Source organism: Mustela nigripes, chromosome 15 (assembly GCF_022355385.1).
Source record: "Mustela nigripes isolate SB6536 chromosome 15, MUSNIG.SB6536, whole genome shotgun sequence".
Taxonomy (NCBI): domain Eukaryota; kingdom Metazoa; phylum Chordata; class Mammalia; order Carnivora; family Mustelidae; genus Mustela; species Mustela nigripes.
In genome coordinates this window covers 1,861,123-1,878,418 of record NC_081571.1, presented here as the reverse complement: position 1 = coordinate 1,878,418, position 17,296 = coordinate 1,861,123, and the positions used below count along the sequence as shown (strand labels likewise).

The window sequence follows — 17,296 nt, the reverse complement described above, 5'->3', positions numbered from 1 at the left end:
GATCTCCGGCTAGCTGAAGCAGTCTCAGCTTGCTACTTCTCCGCCATCTTGACTCCCTCCCAAACCTTTTCTTTATGGATTTTTATATAGCATCTTTCCTCCAAATATCTCAAATAAAAGCAACACTGAAATATATGCCTCTGAAAATTTTCTCAAATTTTCTAATTTTATTTTTCATGTATTAATTGGTAGGTTTTAAAATATAAACATCATTACTTTTATATAACATTTAACTTCACATAAAAATATGAATGGAATACACATGAGACTTGGTAATACTACACAAAAAATGAAAGGAAGTCAATCAACAAACACAAGGTTTACAAATAGAAATGATAATAAAATCTTTTCTGATAAATTTATAATCAAAGTGACTATAATATAAAAGCTATTAATCAAATTAGACCTTTATAAGGTTTGTAACTATCTAAAATGAAAAATATATCTGGGTCACAGACGGAAAGATAACTCAAATTATTTAGAACTGCCTAAAGTGAACTTATGGGTAAGAAAAAGCACCTTAGTATTTTTAGCTAAAGTAAACCTACCCCATATCCAGTAGCTACAGGTCTAGTAACTGCTGTGCTTGGTATTTTAGCAGTTATCTTGGGGAGGAAAAAAAACATAGTTAATAGAATTCAAATTAAGCTATACAATAGAAAACTAGAAAAGCAATGGGAAATATAGACTCTTCAATAGAGAAATATTTATATAATACTTAGAATAACTTCTCTTAAATTACTCTAAATATTAAGGATCCCAGGTATTTTAAAGTATTAAGAAGGAGAGTTTTTCTGGAATTCATTTTAAAGGATTAAACAAACTTGAGAATTATCTGAGGTACCAATGAGAAAGGTTAGTTTTCATGACTGCTTCAATCATTCATACTGACTACTGCCAGCCACTAGGCTGAGAGACACAGGATCTTGCATCAGAGAATCTGCATTTAAATTTCAGCTCTCCTTCTACCTGCTGTTTTTATTCATACCTTTTTGAACCTAAATTTTCTCATCTTTGAAATAAGGATATCCTGATGCCAAAATTGTAATTGGAATCAAACAGGACCATGTAGACGGTAATCTCCCAACTAACACAATGTCCCTTGTGTTAGTTGTTAGGCATATTTGTTTGAAATATTTGATTAAAGCATCATTAGTACAAGAGCTCTACTTCTGGTTATGACAGACTGCTGTTTTAAACAACTTTAAATAACCTTCCCACTAAGAATAACTAAAAAAGCTGGGAACATTTAAAAAAATTTTTTTTAAGGATTGTCTCTCCCTCTTTTATTTTTTTTTTTTTTAAGGATTTTATGTATTCATTTGTCAGTGAGACACACAGCAAGAGAGGGGGCACAAGCAGGAGAGTGGAAGAGAGAGAAGCAAGCTTACTCCTAAGCAGAGAGCCCAATGCGTGGCTTGATCCAAGGACCCTGGGATCATGACCTGAGTCAAAGGCAGACGCTTAACAACTGAGGCACCCAGGTGCCCCAAGACAAAAATATTTTTATAAAAAATCAATTTGAATATATTAGAGAATCAAAAAGGCAGTGAATAATTAACAAGGTTTCAAGCTATGGAAAAGGAAAAGCTAGAGAAGTATGCCTGCATTTGAGCCTGCTTTTCTCCAAAAGGCATGACTAAGTAGCTGAACACAGCTATCTAAAGACTCTCTTAAGACATAAAATGTTGGAGTTGGGAGGGGATGCTGCCACGGAGGCAGCCTTGGTAATCCTCTAGGCTTTGACTGTGATCTCAAAAGGCTATACTCTACAACTGAAAGTAGATAAAAAGCATACAAGCCTTCATAAAACTGAAGTCCAATTAGGAACCATCTCAAACTCAACTGAATTAAGGTTAGCCAGGACTCCTAATGTCTCTAGGACCATAAGCAAAAGTAAATTCTCCAGTGAAAGGTAAGATCATATAGAGTTGCGCTAAACAGTGGAACTTTTCTGCAGTGGTGAAAATGTTCTTTACCCGCCCTTTCTGGTAAGAGCTATTAGCCACATGTGGCTATTGAGCATTTGAAATGTGAGTGACTGGTGTAATCTGAATTTTTATATTTTACTTTATTATAAATAGTTTAAATGTACATAGCCGCATGTACCTAGTCATTATTATACTGACAACTCAGACATATACCCTTAAATTATCTCTAAAATTTTTCATTTACAATGCCTGACATTGAATCAAAAACAACCTGACATACAGGAGGCAAGACTACCTAATGAAAAGGGAAGAGAAACAAAAGACTAGAAAGACACTCAGAAAAGGATACATATAATGGAAATGTCAGACACAGACTTCAACATAACTATGATTAATATGATCAATGAATTAAAAGACAAGATTGATAACTTCAGCAGAGAACTGGAAAGTATAAAAAAGGAATAAATAGAAATTATAGAACCCCCAAACAGTTGAAAATGTAAAATTCTGGCATTGTCAAGGAAGTAGTAAAACTCTAAGTAATACTAGACTTTAATAATTTAAAGATGAGTATTGTAATCTTCAGGAAAACACTAGAGAGAATGGTTAAAGAATATAAACACACAAGATAACATTGGGAAGATATGGAATAATAAAAAAAGAAATAAAAGAAGGCAAGAAATAAGAGAAAATGATACATAAAAGAGTCAGAGAAAACAAAAAGCAAATAGACAAGTTAAAACCAAATCAGTAATTTCATTAAATGTAAATGAACTAAATACTTCCGACCACATTTTAAGAAAAAAACTCAGTTACATTCTGTTGATGAGAAATACATCTTAAATATATGGATATGGAGAAGTTGGAAGTAAACAGATGGGAAAGACATATCATGCACACACTAGACAAAAGAGAGCTTCTGTAGCCCCATGAATATATCAATATCTGACAAAATAGACAAACAGCATGACTAGATATAGGACATAAAAAATAATATTAGGCTCAATTTACATTGAAAATATAATAATTCGAAATAGTTCTTGCTCCAAATATATAAAGCAAAACTCTAAAAAAAAGAAATAAATCCACAGTGTAAATTTTGATATCTTTCTAACATAACTAGTAGTAGCCCCCCCAACCCAAAAAAATCAGTAACAGTATAGAATTCTTGAACAAAACCATTAACAAACTTGATCTAACTGACAGATCTTAGAAAAAGCTGAAAAGGAAGGATATGTGTCTCAGCAATTTTTCCATGAGAACAAACTAAATGAAAGAGACCATTATTCTTTTAAGTACTTACTAATGACTAAATTGGTGTTTCAGTTTTTTACTTTTAGCATGGGGTTGATCTCCTCAGATAAAATGGATTCTACGTGGGCTCTTTATTTATTCACTTACATCCTCATCTGCAATGCCCTTCTCATATCTCAAATCAGTCTTAATTGTACACACCCTTTAAGATTCAACTGAAATTTATCTTCTAAACAGTCTTTGCTGATTGTCCCAACTAGTGACAAATAACCTCTTTTTGTGGTCCCATAACATTTGTACTCTTTTCAATACTTATTACATTATGCTTTGAATATATGTATCCATTTCATTTTCCCTCCTAAGATTATAAAGTCCTTGGAACTAGCTAGAATTTTATCCCTTGAGTAAGCCTAGCACCTCTCACATAAAAGTTACATAATTTTTCCCTGATTAACATAATAAATAGGATATGAAGAAAATATTCAATATGGGGTCAACAGACTTAAGCTCTGCCCCAATTATGGATACCTGTGAGATCTGGCCCTCTAGGCCTAAGTTTTCTCATCTATAAAATGAGGATCTTTAAAGTTGCTTCTGAATATCACTGAAGGGCCAGCATGATAAAATGATCACCTGATGTCTGATACCTGAAATCACTAAAAATACCATTTACCACGATCAAGTGGGACTTATTCCTGGTTGCAAGAGTGGTTCAATATTTCAAATGAATCAATGTGGTATGCTTCTGTAGCCCCATGAATATATCAATATCTGACATAAGGGATTAAGATAAGGGATTAAAAACCATGTGACCATTTCAATAGATACAGAAAAAGCATCTCACAAAGTGCAGCATCCATTCCTGATTAAAAAAACCCTCAACAAAGTAGGCTTAGAGGAAACATACCTCAACATAATAAAGGCCATATAAGAAAAACCCACGGCTAACATCATCCTAAATTGGGAAAAACTGAGAGCTTTTCATCTACAGTCAGGAATAAGACAGGGAGGGGGAGGAGCAACATGGCAGAGGAGCATGAGACCTAAGTTTCATCTGGTCCAAGGAATTCAGTTAGATAGTTATCAAACCATTCTGTATACCTATGAACTCCACAGGATATTGAAGAAATGAATAGCAGTAACTATGAACAGAAAAGCGACCACTTTCTAGAAGGTAGGACATATGCAGAAGTGAATCTGAGGTGATACATGGGAAGAGAGACCACAGGGGTAGGAAGTCTCCGTCAGCTGGCTCCCAGCAAGTGACAGAGCAAAGTCATTTCAAGCAGGGACCCCACAAGTGGCAGATGTGGGGAACAATCTTCTTCCTCTACTGGAAGGTGCGGCAAGGAGCACACTGCAGGAATCTACTGGATTTGGAGACTCTAAATGGGATCGTGTGCCAGAGACAGAAATGCTTGGTCACAGGCCAAATGAGCATGGAACATGGCCAGAGACCAGGGAGATGGGAGTAGCTGACTGCTTTCTCTGAGGCACACTGAGGAATGGAGCCCCAAGGTTTCTCCTCCAGGGTTGGAGATTGGGAGGCAGCCATTTTCATTCTTTTCCTCCAAAGCTGTACAGAATTCAAGGAATAAAAGCTACCTAGAGCAAACCCAAACAGATTGCTTAGCCCGGCCCCTGGCAAGGGTAGTGCAATCCTACCTCAAGCAAAGACATTTGAAAATCACTGCAACAGACCCGTCCCATAGATCAGCAAGAACATCCAGCCAAGACCAAGTTTACCAATCAATGAGAACTGCAAAACTCCAGCACTAGGGGAATACAGCACATAGAATTCATGTGGGCTTTTTTCCCATGATACTTTAGTCTTTGAATTAATTTTTTAAAAATTTTCTTTAATTTTTTAAAAATTTCTTTCCTTCTTCAACCAACATCTTATCGTATCAATACCTTATTAAAATCTTTTTTAATTTTCATTTTTACTGTCATACTCTATCCTTTCATTATATTTAACCTTATTCTTTTGGGTATAAATAAGTTTTTCTTTCGTTAAAATTTTGAGATACAGTTTCTTCTAACAGAACAAAATATACCATATATCTACTATATGGCTTTTTTATTTTTTTAAGATTTTATTTATTTATTTGACAAAAAGATGGAGAGAGAGCACAAGTAGGCAGAGCAGCAAGCAGAGGAAGAGGGAGAAATAGGCTCTCCACTGAGCAGGGAGCCCGATGTGGGGCTCAATCTCTGAACCCTGCGATCATGACCTGAACCGAAGGCAGCTGCTTAATCAACTGAGCCACCCAGGAGCCCCTTATCAAGCCCACTTTAAAATTTAAAAAAAATTTTCATCTTTACAGTCATGTTCTATCCCTTGCTTACTCTATTTCTGTATTTATGTAAGTTTTTCTTTCTTTGAAATTTTGGGAGGCAGTTTCTTCTAAGAGACCAGAATATAACCCAAATCAACTGGGTGGCTCTGTTCTATTCACAAGCCTAATCATATTCTTTTTTTCTTTCTTTTTTTCCCTTTTCTTTTCCCCCTGGTTTTGGTCTCTTCTGATGTATTCAGTGTATATTTTTCTGGGGTTGTTGTTACCTTTTTAGCATTTTGTTCTTTCATTCATCTTTTTTTTTTGCTGGATAAAATAACAAGGCAGAAAACCTCACCTCAAAAAAGAAGAATAACAGGCAGTACTGACTGCCAGGGACATAATCAATACAGACATTAGTAAGATGTTGGAACTAGAATTCAGAATGACAATTATAAAGATACTAGCTGGGCTTGAAAAAAGCATAGAAGATACTAGAGAATCCCTTTCTGGAGAAATAAAAGAACTAAAATCTAACGAAGTTGAAATTAAAAAGATAATTAATGAGATGCAATAAAAATTGGAGGCTCTAACTGCTAGGATAAATCAGGCAGAAGAGAGAATTAATGATATAGAAGAACAAATGATGGAGAATAAAGAAGCTGAGAAAAAAGAGAGATAACTACTAATCATGAGGGGAAAATTCAAGAGGTAAGTGATACCATAAGATGAAACAATATTAGGATAATTGGGATCCCAGAGGAAGAAGAAAGAAAGAGAGGAAAAGAACATATATTGGACCAAATTATACTGAAGAACTTCCCTTCAGTACAGGAAACAGGCATCAAATGCAGGAGGGGCAGAGAAATCCCCCTCAAATCAATAAAAACAGGTCAACACCCTGTCATCTCATAGTAGAACTTACAAGTCTCAGAGACAAAGAGAAAAGCAGCTTGGGACAAGAGCTCTGTAACCTACAAGGGTAAAAATATTAGACTGGCAGCAGACCTATATCCACAGAGACCTGGCAGGCCAGAAAGAACTGGCATGATATATTCAGAGCAAAAAATGAGATATATATGCAGCCAACAACTATATCCAGCTAGGCTGTCATTGAAAATAGGAGGAGAGATAAAAAGCTTCCAGGACAAATGAAAACTAAAAGAATTTGCAAACACCAAACCAGCCCTACAGAAAATACTGAAAGGGGTGCTTTTAGCAAAGAGAGAGTCTAAAAGTAACATAGACCAGAAAGGAACAGAGACAATATATAGTAACAGTCACCTTACAGGCAATACAATGGCACAATATTCGTATCTTTCAATAGTTACCCTGAATGTAAATGGGCTGAATGTACCAATCAAGACACAGGGTATCAGATTAGATTAAAAAAACAAGACCCATTGATATGCTGTCTGTAAGAGACTCATTTTAGACCCAATGACACCTTCAGATTTCAAGTGAGGGGGTGGAAAACCATTTACCATGTTAATGGCCATCAAAAAAAAGCTGGGGTGGCAATCCCTGTATCAGATAAATGAGATTTTAAACCAAAGATTATAATAAAAGATGTGGAAGAACACTATAACATACTTAAAGAGTCTATCCAACAAGAAGATCTAACATTTGCAAATCATTATGCCCCTAGCCTGGGAGTGGCCAATTTTATATATATATTAATAACAAAATCAAATAACAAATAACAAAAATTAAAGAATACATTGACAATAATAAAATAATAGTAGGGGACTTTAACACACCCCTCACTGAAATGGACGGATAATCTAAGCAAAAGATCAACAGGATATAAGGGCTTTAAATGACGTGCTGGATCTGATGGGCTTCACAGATATATTCAGAACATTCCATCCGAAAGCAACAGAATACACATTCTTCTCAAGTGCACATGGAACATTCTCCAGAATAGATCACATCCAGGGTCACAAATCAGGTCTCAACTGGTACCATAAGACTGGGATCATTCTCTGCTTATTTTTGGACCATAATATTTTGAAACTTAAACTCAATCACAGAAGGAAAGTTGGAGGCTAAAGAGCATCCTACTAAAGAATGAAGGAGTCAACCAGGAAACTAAAGAAGAATTTTAAAAATTCATGGAAACAAATGAAAATGAAACACACGGTTCAAAATCTTTGGGATACAGCAAAGGCGGTCCTAAGATGAAAGTATATAGCAATACAAGCCTTTATCAAGAAACAAGAGAAACGTCTCAAATACACAACCTAACCTTACACCTACAGGAGCTGCAGAAAGAATAGCAAAGAAAGCCTAAATCCAGTAGGAGAAGAGAAATAATAAAGATCAGAGCAGAAATCAATGAAACAGAAACCAAAAAAGAGTAGAACAGATCAGTGAAACTAGGAGCTGATTCTTTGAAAGACTTATTAATAAGATTGATAAACTCCTTGCCAGATTTTTCAAAAAGAAAAGAGAAAGGACCCAAATTAATAAAATCATGAATGAAAGAGAGATCAAAACCAAACCAAAGAAACACAAACAATTATAAGAACATATTATGTACAACTATATGTCAGCAAATTAGATAATCAAGAAGAAAGGGATGCATTCCTAGAGACATATAAACTATCAAACTGAACCAGGAAGAAACAGAAAACCTGAACAAACCCATAACCAGTAAGGAAATTGAAGCAGTCATCAAAAATTTCCCAACAAACAAGAGCCCAGAGCCAGATGACTGCCTACGGGAATTCTACCAAATACTTAATGAAGAATTAATACCTATTCTCTTAAAACTGTTCCAAAAAATAGAAATGGAAGGAAAATTTCCAAACTCATTTTATGTGGACAGTATTACCTTGATCCCAAAACCAGAAAAAGACCCCACCAAAAAGACCAATACCCCTGATGAACATGGATATAAAAATCTCACCAAAATACTAGCCAATAGGATCTAACAGTACATTAAAAGGATTATTCACCACAACCGAACAGGATTTATTTCTGGGCTGCAAAGTTGGTTCAATGTCTGCAAATCAATCAATGTGATACAATACATTAATAAAACAAAGAATAAGAATCATATGATACTCTCAATAGATGCTGAAAAAGTATTTGACAAAGTACAGAATCCTTTCTTTTTTTTTTTTTTAAAGTTGCTTTTTTTTTTTTTTCAAAGATTTTATTTATTTATTTGACAGAGAGAGATCACAAGTAGGCAGAGAGGCAGGCAGAGAGAGAGGAGGAAGCAGGCTCCCTGCTGAGCAGAGAGCCCGATGCGGGACTCGATCCCAGAACCCTGAGATCATGACCTGAGCCGAAGGCAGCGGCTTAACCCACTGAGCCACCCAGGCGCCCCCGGAATCCTTTCTTGATCAAAACTTTTCAAAGTGTAGGGATATAGAGTACATATCTCAATATCATAAAAGCTATCTAGAAAAACCCCACAGCAAGTACCATTGTCATGGGGAAAAACTGAGAGCTTTTCCCCTGAGGTCAGGAGCACAGCAGGGTTGTCCACTACCACTGCTGATATTCATAATAGTACTAGAAGTCCTAACCTCAGCAATCAGATAACAAAAAGAAATTAAAGGCATCCAAATCAGCAAAGATATAGTCAAACTTTCATTCTTTGCAGATGATGTGATTCTTCACATGGAAAACCCAAAAGACTCCACCCCAAAACCACTAGAAGTCATACAGAAATTCAGTAAACTGTCAGGATATAAAATTAATGTAAAGAAATCAGTGACATTTCTATATACCAACAACAAGACAGAAGAAAGAGAAGTTAAGGAGTCAATCCCATTTACAGTTGCACCCAAAACCATAAGATACCTATGAATAAATCTAACCAAAGAGGCAAAGAATCCGTACTCAGAGAAGTACAGAATACTCATGAAAGAAATTGATGAAGACACAAAGAAATAGAAAACGTTCCATGCTCATGGATTAGAAGAACAAATATTGTGAAAATGTCTATGCTACCTAGAACAATCTACACATTTAATACAATCCCTATCAAAATACCATCAACTTTTTTTCAAAGAAATGGAACAAATAAACCTAAAATTTGTATGGAACCAGAAAAGACCCTGAATAGCCAGAGGAATGTTGAAAAGGAAAGCCAAAGTTGGCAGCATCACAATGCCAGACTTCAAGTTCTATTACCAAGCTGTAATCATAAAGACAGTATTTTGTACTGGCATAAAAATGGACACATAGATCAATGGAACAGAACAGAGAGCCCAGAAATGGACCCTCAACTCTATGGTCAACTAATCTTCAACAAAGTAGGAAAAAAATGTCCAACGGAAGGAAAAAAGTCTCTTCAACAATTGGTGTTGGGAAAACTGGACAGCCACATGCAGAAGAATGAATTTGGACCATTTCCTTATAGCACACACAAAAATAGACAGAAAATGGATGAAAGACCTCAGTGTGAGACAGGAATCCATCAAAATCCTTGAGGAGAACACAGGCAGCAACCTCTTTGGCCTCAGCTATAGCAACTTCTTCCTAGAAATATCACCAAAGGCAAGGGAAGCAAGGGCAAAAAACGAACTATTGCGACTTCATCAAGATCAAAAGCTTTTGCACAGCAAAAGAAAAAGTCAACAAAACCAAAAGACAACTGATGGAATGGGAGAAGATACTCACAAATGACATATCAGATGAAGGGCTAGTATCCAAAATATATAAAGAACTTAACAAACTCAACACCCAAAGAACAAAGAATCCAATCAAGAAATGGGCAGAAGACATAAACAGACATTTCTACAAAGATGACATCCAGATGGCCAACAGACACATGAAAAAGTGCTCAGCATCACTCGGCATCAGGGAAATACAAATCAAAACCACAAAGAGATACCACTTCACACCAGTCAGTAAAGCTAAAATTAACAGGTCAGGAAACAACAGATGTTGGTGAGGATAGGGAGAAAGGGGAACTCACCTACACTGTTGATGGGAATGCAAGCTGATGCAGCCCTCTGGAAAACAGTATGAGGGTTCCTCAAAAAGTAAAAATAGAGCTACCCTATGACCCAACAATTGCACTACTGGATATTTACCCCTAAAATATAAATGTAGTGATCTGAAGGGACACATGCACCCAAATATTTGCAAAAGCAATGTCCACAATAGCCAAACTATATTAAAAGCCTAGATGTCCATCAATGGGTAAATGGATAAAGGAGATGTGGTATATAAATATATATAATGGAATATTATGTAGCCATCAAAAAAATTAAATCTTGCCATTTGCAATGATGTGGATGGACTTAGAAGGGATTATGCTAAGCAAAATAAGTCAAGCAGAAAAAGACAATTATCATATGATCTCACTGATATGAGGAATTTGAGAAACAAGACAAAGGATTATAGGGGAAGGGAGGGAAAAATGAAGTAAGATGAAACCAGAGACGGAGACAAACCATAAGAGACTCTTAACCTCAGGAAACAAACCAAGGGTTGCTGGAACGGAGGTGAGGAGGAGGGATGGGGTGGCTGTGTGATGGACATTGGGGAGGGTATGTACTACGGTGAGTGCTGTGAATTGTGTAAGACTGATGAGTCATAGACCTGTACCCCTAAAACAAATAATACATTATATGCTAATAAAAAAATTAAACTAAAAAGAAAAAAGAAAAAAATAATAAATAAAAAAATAAAAAAGGACGGGTGCCTGGGTGGCTCAATGGGTTAAAGCCTCTGCCTTTGGCTCAGGTCATGATCCCAGGGTGCTGGGATTGAGCCCTGCATCGGGCTCTCTGCTCAGCAGGAAGCCTGCTTCCCCGCCCCAACCTCTCTCTGCCAGTCTCTCTGCCTATTTGTGATCTCTGTTTGTGAAATAAATAAAAAAAATCTTTTAAAAAAATTAAAAAGGAATAAGACAGGGATGTCCACTTTCACAACTTTTATTAAACATGTACTAGAAGTTTTAGCCATAGCAATCAAACAACAAAAAGACATATAAGTCAAATCCAAATTGGCAAGGAAGAAATGAAACTTTCACTATTTGCAGGTGACATGATATTCTATATAGAAAACCCAAGACACTCCACCAAAAGACTGGTAAAAGTGATAAATGATTTCAGTATAGTCACAGGACATAAAGTCAACATACAGCAATTTGTTGTGTTTCTATAATGAAGCAGCAGAAAGAGAAATTAAGGAACCAATCCCATTGCTACCAAAAATAAAGAAAAATAGATACCTAGGAATAAACCTAACAAAAGTTAGAAAGACCTGTATTCTGAAAAGTGTCAAACACTGATGTAAGAAATTGCAGAAATCCAAAGACATTCTGATTAGAAGAATAAATATCGTTAAAATGTTGATACTATCCAAAGCAATCTATACATTTAATGCAATTCCTATCAAAACCGAGAGCATTTTTCACAGAACAAGAACAATTCCGAAATTCCAAAATTGTTCCAAAAGACCCCAAATAGCGACAGCAATCTTGGAAAAGAAAAGCCAAGTTGAAGGCATCACAATTCCAGACTTCAGGTTATTTTACAGAGCTGTAGTAAGCAAAAGAGTATGGTCCTGGCACAAAAATAGACAAGTACATCAATGAAATAGAACAGAAAACCCAGAAATGACCTCACAACTATATGGCCAATTAATCTTCAAAAAAGCAGGAAAATATCTATTGGAAAAAAGACAGCCTCTTCAATAAGTAGTGCTGGGAAAACTGGACAGCCACATGCAAAAGAATAAAAATGGACCATTCTCTTTTACCATAAACAAAAACTCAAAATGGATTAAAATCCTAAATGTGAGATCTGAAACCATAGAAATCCTTGAAAAAAGCACAAGCAGTAATTTCTCTGGTATTGGCCATTGCAACTTTTTTCTAAATAGGTCTCCTGAGGCAAGGGAAATTAAAGCAAAAATAAACTACTGGGACTATATCAAAATAAAAGGCTTTCTGCATAGCAAAGGAAGCAACTAAAAAAATAAAGGCAAACTATGGAAGGGGAGAAGATATTTGTAAATGACTTATCCAATAAAGTTACTATCCAAAATACATAAATAACTTATAAAACTCAAGTGATCATCATCACTTACCACCTGGGAAATTCAAATCAAAACTACAGTGAGCTACCACCTCACACCTGTTAGAGTGGCTAAAATCAACAACATAAGAAACAACAGGTATTGGCGAGGATGTGGAGAAAAACATCCTTGCATTGTTAGTGGGAATACAAACTGGTACAACCACTGTAGATAACAGTATGGAGGTATGTCAAAAAGTTAGTAATAGAACTACTCTATGATCCAGCAATTGCACTACTGAGTATTTACCCAAAGAAAATAAAAACATTAATTCAAAGGGATTCGTTCACTCCTATGTTTAAAATAGCATCATTTACAACAGCCAAATTATGGAAGCAGCCTAAGTGTCCAATGATTGATGAATGGATAAGGAGATGGTATATATATAAAATGGAAAATTATTCATCCATATAAAGGAATGAAATCTTGCCATTTGCAAGGAAATGGAAGGAGCTAGGGAGCATAATGCTAAGGAGAATAAGACAGAGAAAGACAAATGTCATTTGATTTCATTCACATGTGGAATTTATGAAACAAAACAAACGAGCAAAGGGGAAAAAAAGACAAATCAAGAAACAGATTCTTAGCAATAGAGAATAAACTGATGGTTATGGGGGGGAAGGGTGTGTGAAATAGGTGACGAGGATTAAGGGAGGCACTTGATGTGATAAGCACGAGGTGATATATGTAACTGTTTGTTCACTGTATGCTATACCTGAAACTAATATAACACTATTAACAACTGGAATTTTAAAATAAAATAAAATAAAAAGTGGCTAAGATGGCAAATTTTATGTTATGTGTTTTTTTTATCACAACAACAACAAAAAAATTTCACTTACTGGAGGTCTTCTGCCATGACTAGTTCTCACTGCTTGCTGAAAAGCTGTGTCATTCTCTAATTCCTAAAACGAATAAGCAAATTCAACAATTTAACAACATGAAGTGAGAATTAAGGAAAATAAGTTTAATGTCTTTTGTTTGGTATTCATGATCCTCTGTAATTCATCTCACTCCATCTGTTGGTACCCAGATAGCAGCTCAAGGACTCTTATCCTCAAAGCTCCCCCCTCAAGCTTCCCTAATATCAAGGCTCCTTTCCTGTCTAGGAAGAGGAATACTGGTAATGTCAGTCAACTGTTAGGGTATCTTATCTTATTGGCCACGATTTAAATTTGTGGTATCATTATGCTTGGATAAAATATCAAGTACACAAGGATATGGCCTTTATTCTTCTTTCTTCCAAAGAGCTAGAGCAGTAAGAGCAGAGAACCATCTCTTTCTCTCCCTCTCTCTGTCCTTTCTCCCTCCCTTCACTTCTTCCATATTCGGGGACCATGGTTACTAGCCCCATCCTGAAAAAGCCTTAGGACATTTCATTTTGCTGAAGTAAATTCTGGAATTCAGACTGGAGCTGAGCAAACAGAAGGCTCCACAGGGTCCAACCTGCTGTCCCATTTGGAGACAAAGCCTCAGTTGAAATAAAATGTTATTATGCTTTGCTGATTCCTGCATGTACTCATATTCTTCATCAGGAAAGGTGAGGAAAGTAGTATTGATCAAGATCAAGATACAAATGTTTTAAACTCTCTCAAAAGCACCCAGTTTTGCCAACCACCAACCTTCTAACCAGCCTTTATTTCCTACTCCTTCACCAACACAAACTCTGGCTCTAACTCTTCATACAGATGTTATAGGCAACTGTCAGACTTGCCTCTGATTTATTTCAGTCTACTTCCCAAAGAATGTACTTCTGATTAAAAAAAAAAAAAAATTTAAAAAGATAACTATCAGTTAACTTTTAAAACCTCTGCAAAGTAAAATGTTTATATAACTAGGATGTTAATAAAATGCACTTTATTTTTTCTATTTTTAAAATTTTTCTTCTTTTCAGTGTTAGAGAATAAGATGCACTTTAAATGTGATTTTATTATGTCCAAGCATTATTTAATTTTTACCTTAAATAATCTTGATAACTTCCATATCAACTACAGAAAATTAGTAAGCACACAATTTTCAGTTACTCATGGAAACCAGGCAATTTTCATATGAAGTATAAAGCAAAAGGCAACCTTCAGCACAATTATTTATACTACTTTGGCAGATGCCTTACAAAAAGGAAGCTTCCAATATTCCTAAACGATAAGTAAAATTTTATTAATGAACTTGGTGAACTTTAACTAAACGACAAACTAAAAAACTGTCAACAAACTCTCAACTTACAAATACCAAACTAACACAACTTTTGTAATTTTTGTTTGCGATTTTATTAGTAATTTGCATAATCTTCAACATCTTAGAAACTGTTTCAATTTATTTACATATGGAGCTTGTTATTATTCCAATTAATTAAGATATACAAAAACTGTAAGTAAACCAAACGTCATTTTTATTTTACTATTTAATTAATTTTTGTGTCTGGCATTCTGAATATTCTCTTTGAATTAAACAATGAAACCACACTGTGATGACCTGAGAAGTTAGGAAGTTTCTCTGGTGCTTTAGAGGTGGTTATATTCATGATCTATTAATTCCACTTCTGGGACTCTAGCCAAGGAAATGTTCGCTCAAAATATAGAAAATCATTTATGCATAAAATTGTTCACTGCATAGTTATTTAGAACAGTAGAAAACTGGAAATAAATATCCTGTGATCTGAAAATAGTTCTAATCATCTATACATATTTAGTAAAATGCAGCAATTAAAATTATACAGTTGACCTTGAACAACACAGGTATGAACTGCATGGGTCTAATTATACGTGGATTTTTCCCCCAATAAACACACTGGGAAATTTTTGGAGACTTGTGACAATTTGAAAAAACTTGCAAGCCATCCAGCCTAAAAATATTGAAAAAATTAAGAAAAAGATATTACTGTAAGGATACAGTATATGATATATAAAACATACAAAATATGTGTTAATTGATGATGTTATCAGTAAGGCCTCTGGTCAACAGTGGGCTATTAGTAGTTATGTTTTGGGGGTGTCAAAAGTTGTATGTAGATTTTTGATTGCATGGGGGGGGGAATAAGGTAAATCAGTGTCCCTAAACTCCATGTTGTTAAAGGGTCAACTGTATTTAAATTCTTAGCATCATGAGTTACTGTTTATGATGTAGTTGAATGTACGAAAGCAAACAGAAAAGTAAATGCTAGTTCAATTCCAAAGATGCTAAAGGAAAACTGTACATGTATGCATGAAGGAAGGACAACGCAAGAAAATATTAACAGTAGTTATTTTGGAGTGATGGGATTATGGATAATTTTGTTTTCAACACTGAGCATGTACATTTCTTTATACATACAAATTTTAAAACTGGGGAAAAGGGGAAGGGCTCAGTTATTTTCAAAATCTATGCAAACTTAGTAAAACACCTATGTTTTAGTGTAAGTTTTTAAAAAGGAGTCCACATAATCATATCTACGTATCTACATTATACACAAGGAGGGAAACACCTGTGTATATTATAAGACTGAATACAGCAAAATGTCAAGTGATTAATTATATCAATCTATAATTAATTTGGGTGATAGGATTTATATTGTTTCATTTCTCTCCAAACTTTCAAGTTTTTCAAATTATCTACAAATGATTATATGTCTTAGATTTTTATTTCATATAGTTAAATGAATGGTTTCTATTTTCTTTCCTTGTTTTCTTTCCAGATCTCACATTCACAGACTACTTTTTCTCCAGAGGAAAAAACAATTAAAAAGTTACTAAAGCAATTTAAAAAAACTCTAGAATAAGATTTCCTAAATTCATATAAAGTCCTATAAATGCTAGTATTTGATTATTATATACTAGCAAAAAAATTAACAACCATATCCCTCACCCTTACTTTATTCACACGCTAATTCAAGGTAACTTTATAAAAAAGTTTTCTTCTGTTTTACAGTTTGGAAACTCTAACTCTCATAATGATATAAAGTAAAATACTCAAATATTTTTTAAAAATTCAAGTATTTGTCTTAACAATTTAATCTTTTTCTAAAGTTTAAGTGGATATAGATGGATATAAACGGATAATTAATGATACCATTTTATCCAAAATATACAGATACACATAAATTTACATAAGGAAATGTTTGGTCAGATATGCATATGCTAGTTAACATTTACTTCTGGATGGTTAACATTCCTTTAATTTTAATTTTTCTTTACACTTATTTCTATTTCCTAAGTTTTCTATAAAATAATCATAATTTAATTAAAAGAAAAAATCACTATACGACATTTCACACTTACAGCATTAAAAAAAACTGGTTTTAGATGCCTCAAGCGACTTAGATCTTTTTACTTACACATTGAGATAGCTAGTGCTGGAAAACGCAAGTATATAATTAATCCTAATTTGTTTATATAGCCTTTCTCATGATTTTCCCTTTTGCTGAAATTAGTACTATTAGTAGAAGTTAGTACAGACTTCAGTAACAGCACTTTTCTAGGCTTTTAACCAGTTTATTTAATCTAAAGCAAAATAAAGCAGAACACTCAAACCCGAAGTTTTCATGAACCAGCTGGTTAACAAAGACAAACATAAAATATTCAGGGTTTTTTTTTTTTTTTTTTTTTTTTACCTCAGTATCATAGGTTGGATTGTAGTCATTATAACCAGAATAAAGATCATCTTCATCTGTCTCTGGGGCCAGGTGTACATTTTGCATCATTTGTACCTATGAAAAACTGGCAGTATAAATATGTTCTTGTTATATGAAATCTTAATTGAAACAAAATATAACTACTTAACAACATCCTGGTCAAATTTACTGCTACATAT

The 17,296-nt window shown here is 34.7% G+C and overlaps 1 protein-coding gene across 3 annotated transcripts in view; it reads right to left on the bottom strand.

Annotated features, from left to right (window-relative positions):
• The window catches only part of IFT88 (intraflagellar transport 88), a 158,030-nt gene that overhangs the window by 135,536 nt on the left and 5,198 nt on the right, over positions 1-17,296 (bottom strand). For 2 of the 3 annotated variants that reach the window (XM_059377501.1, XM_059377503.1), the window contains exons 2-4: positions 17,097-17,202; positions 13,354-13,416; positions 549-605 (exon numbers count right to left, since the gene is read on the bottom strand). In XM_059377501.1, coding sequence (XP_059233484.1) covers positions 549-605; positions 13,354-13,416; positions 17,097-17,186 — 210 coding nt within the window. In that variant the 5' untranslated portion in view covers positions 17,187-17,202. The remainder of the gene's footprint in view (positions 1-548; positions 606-13,353; positions 13,417-17,096; positions 17,203-17,296) is intronic. The other variant, XM_059377504.1, reaches the window with a different exon arrangement.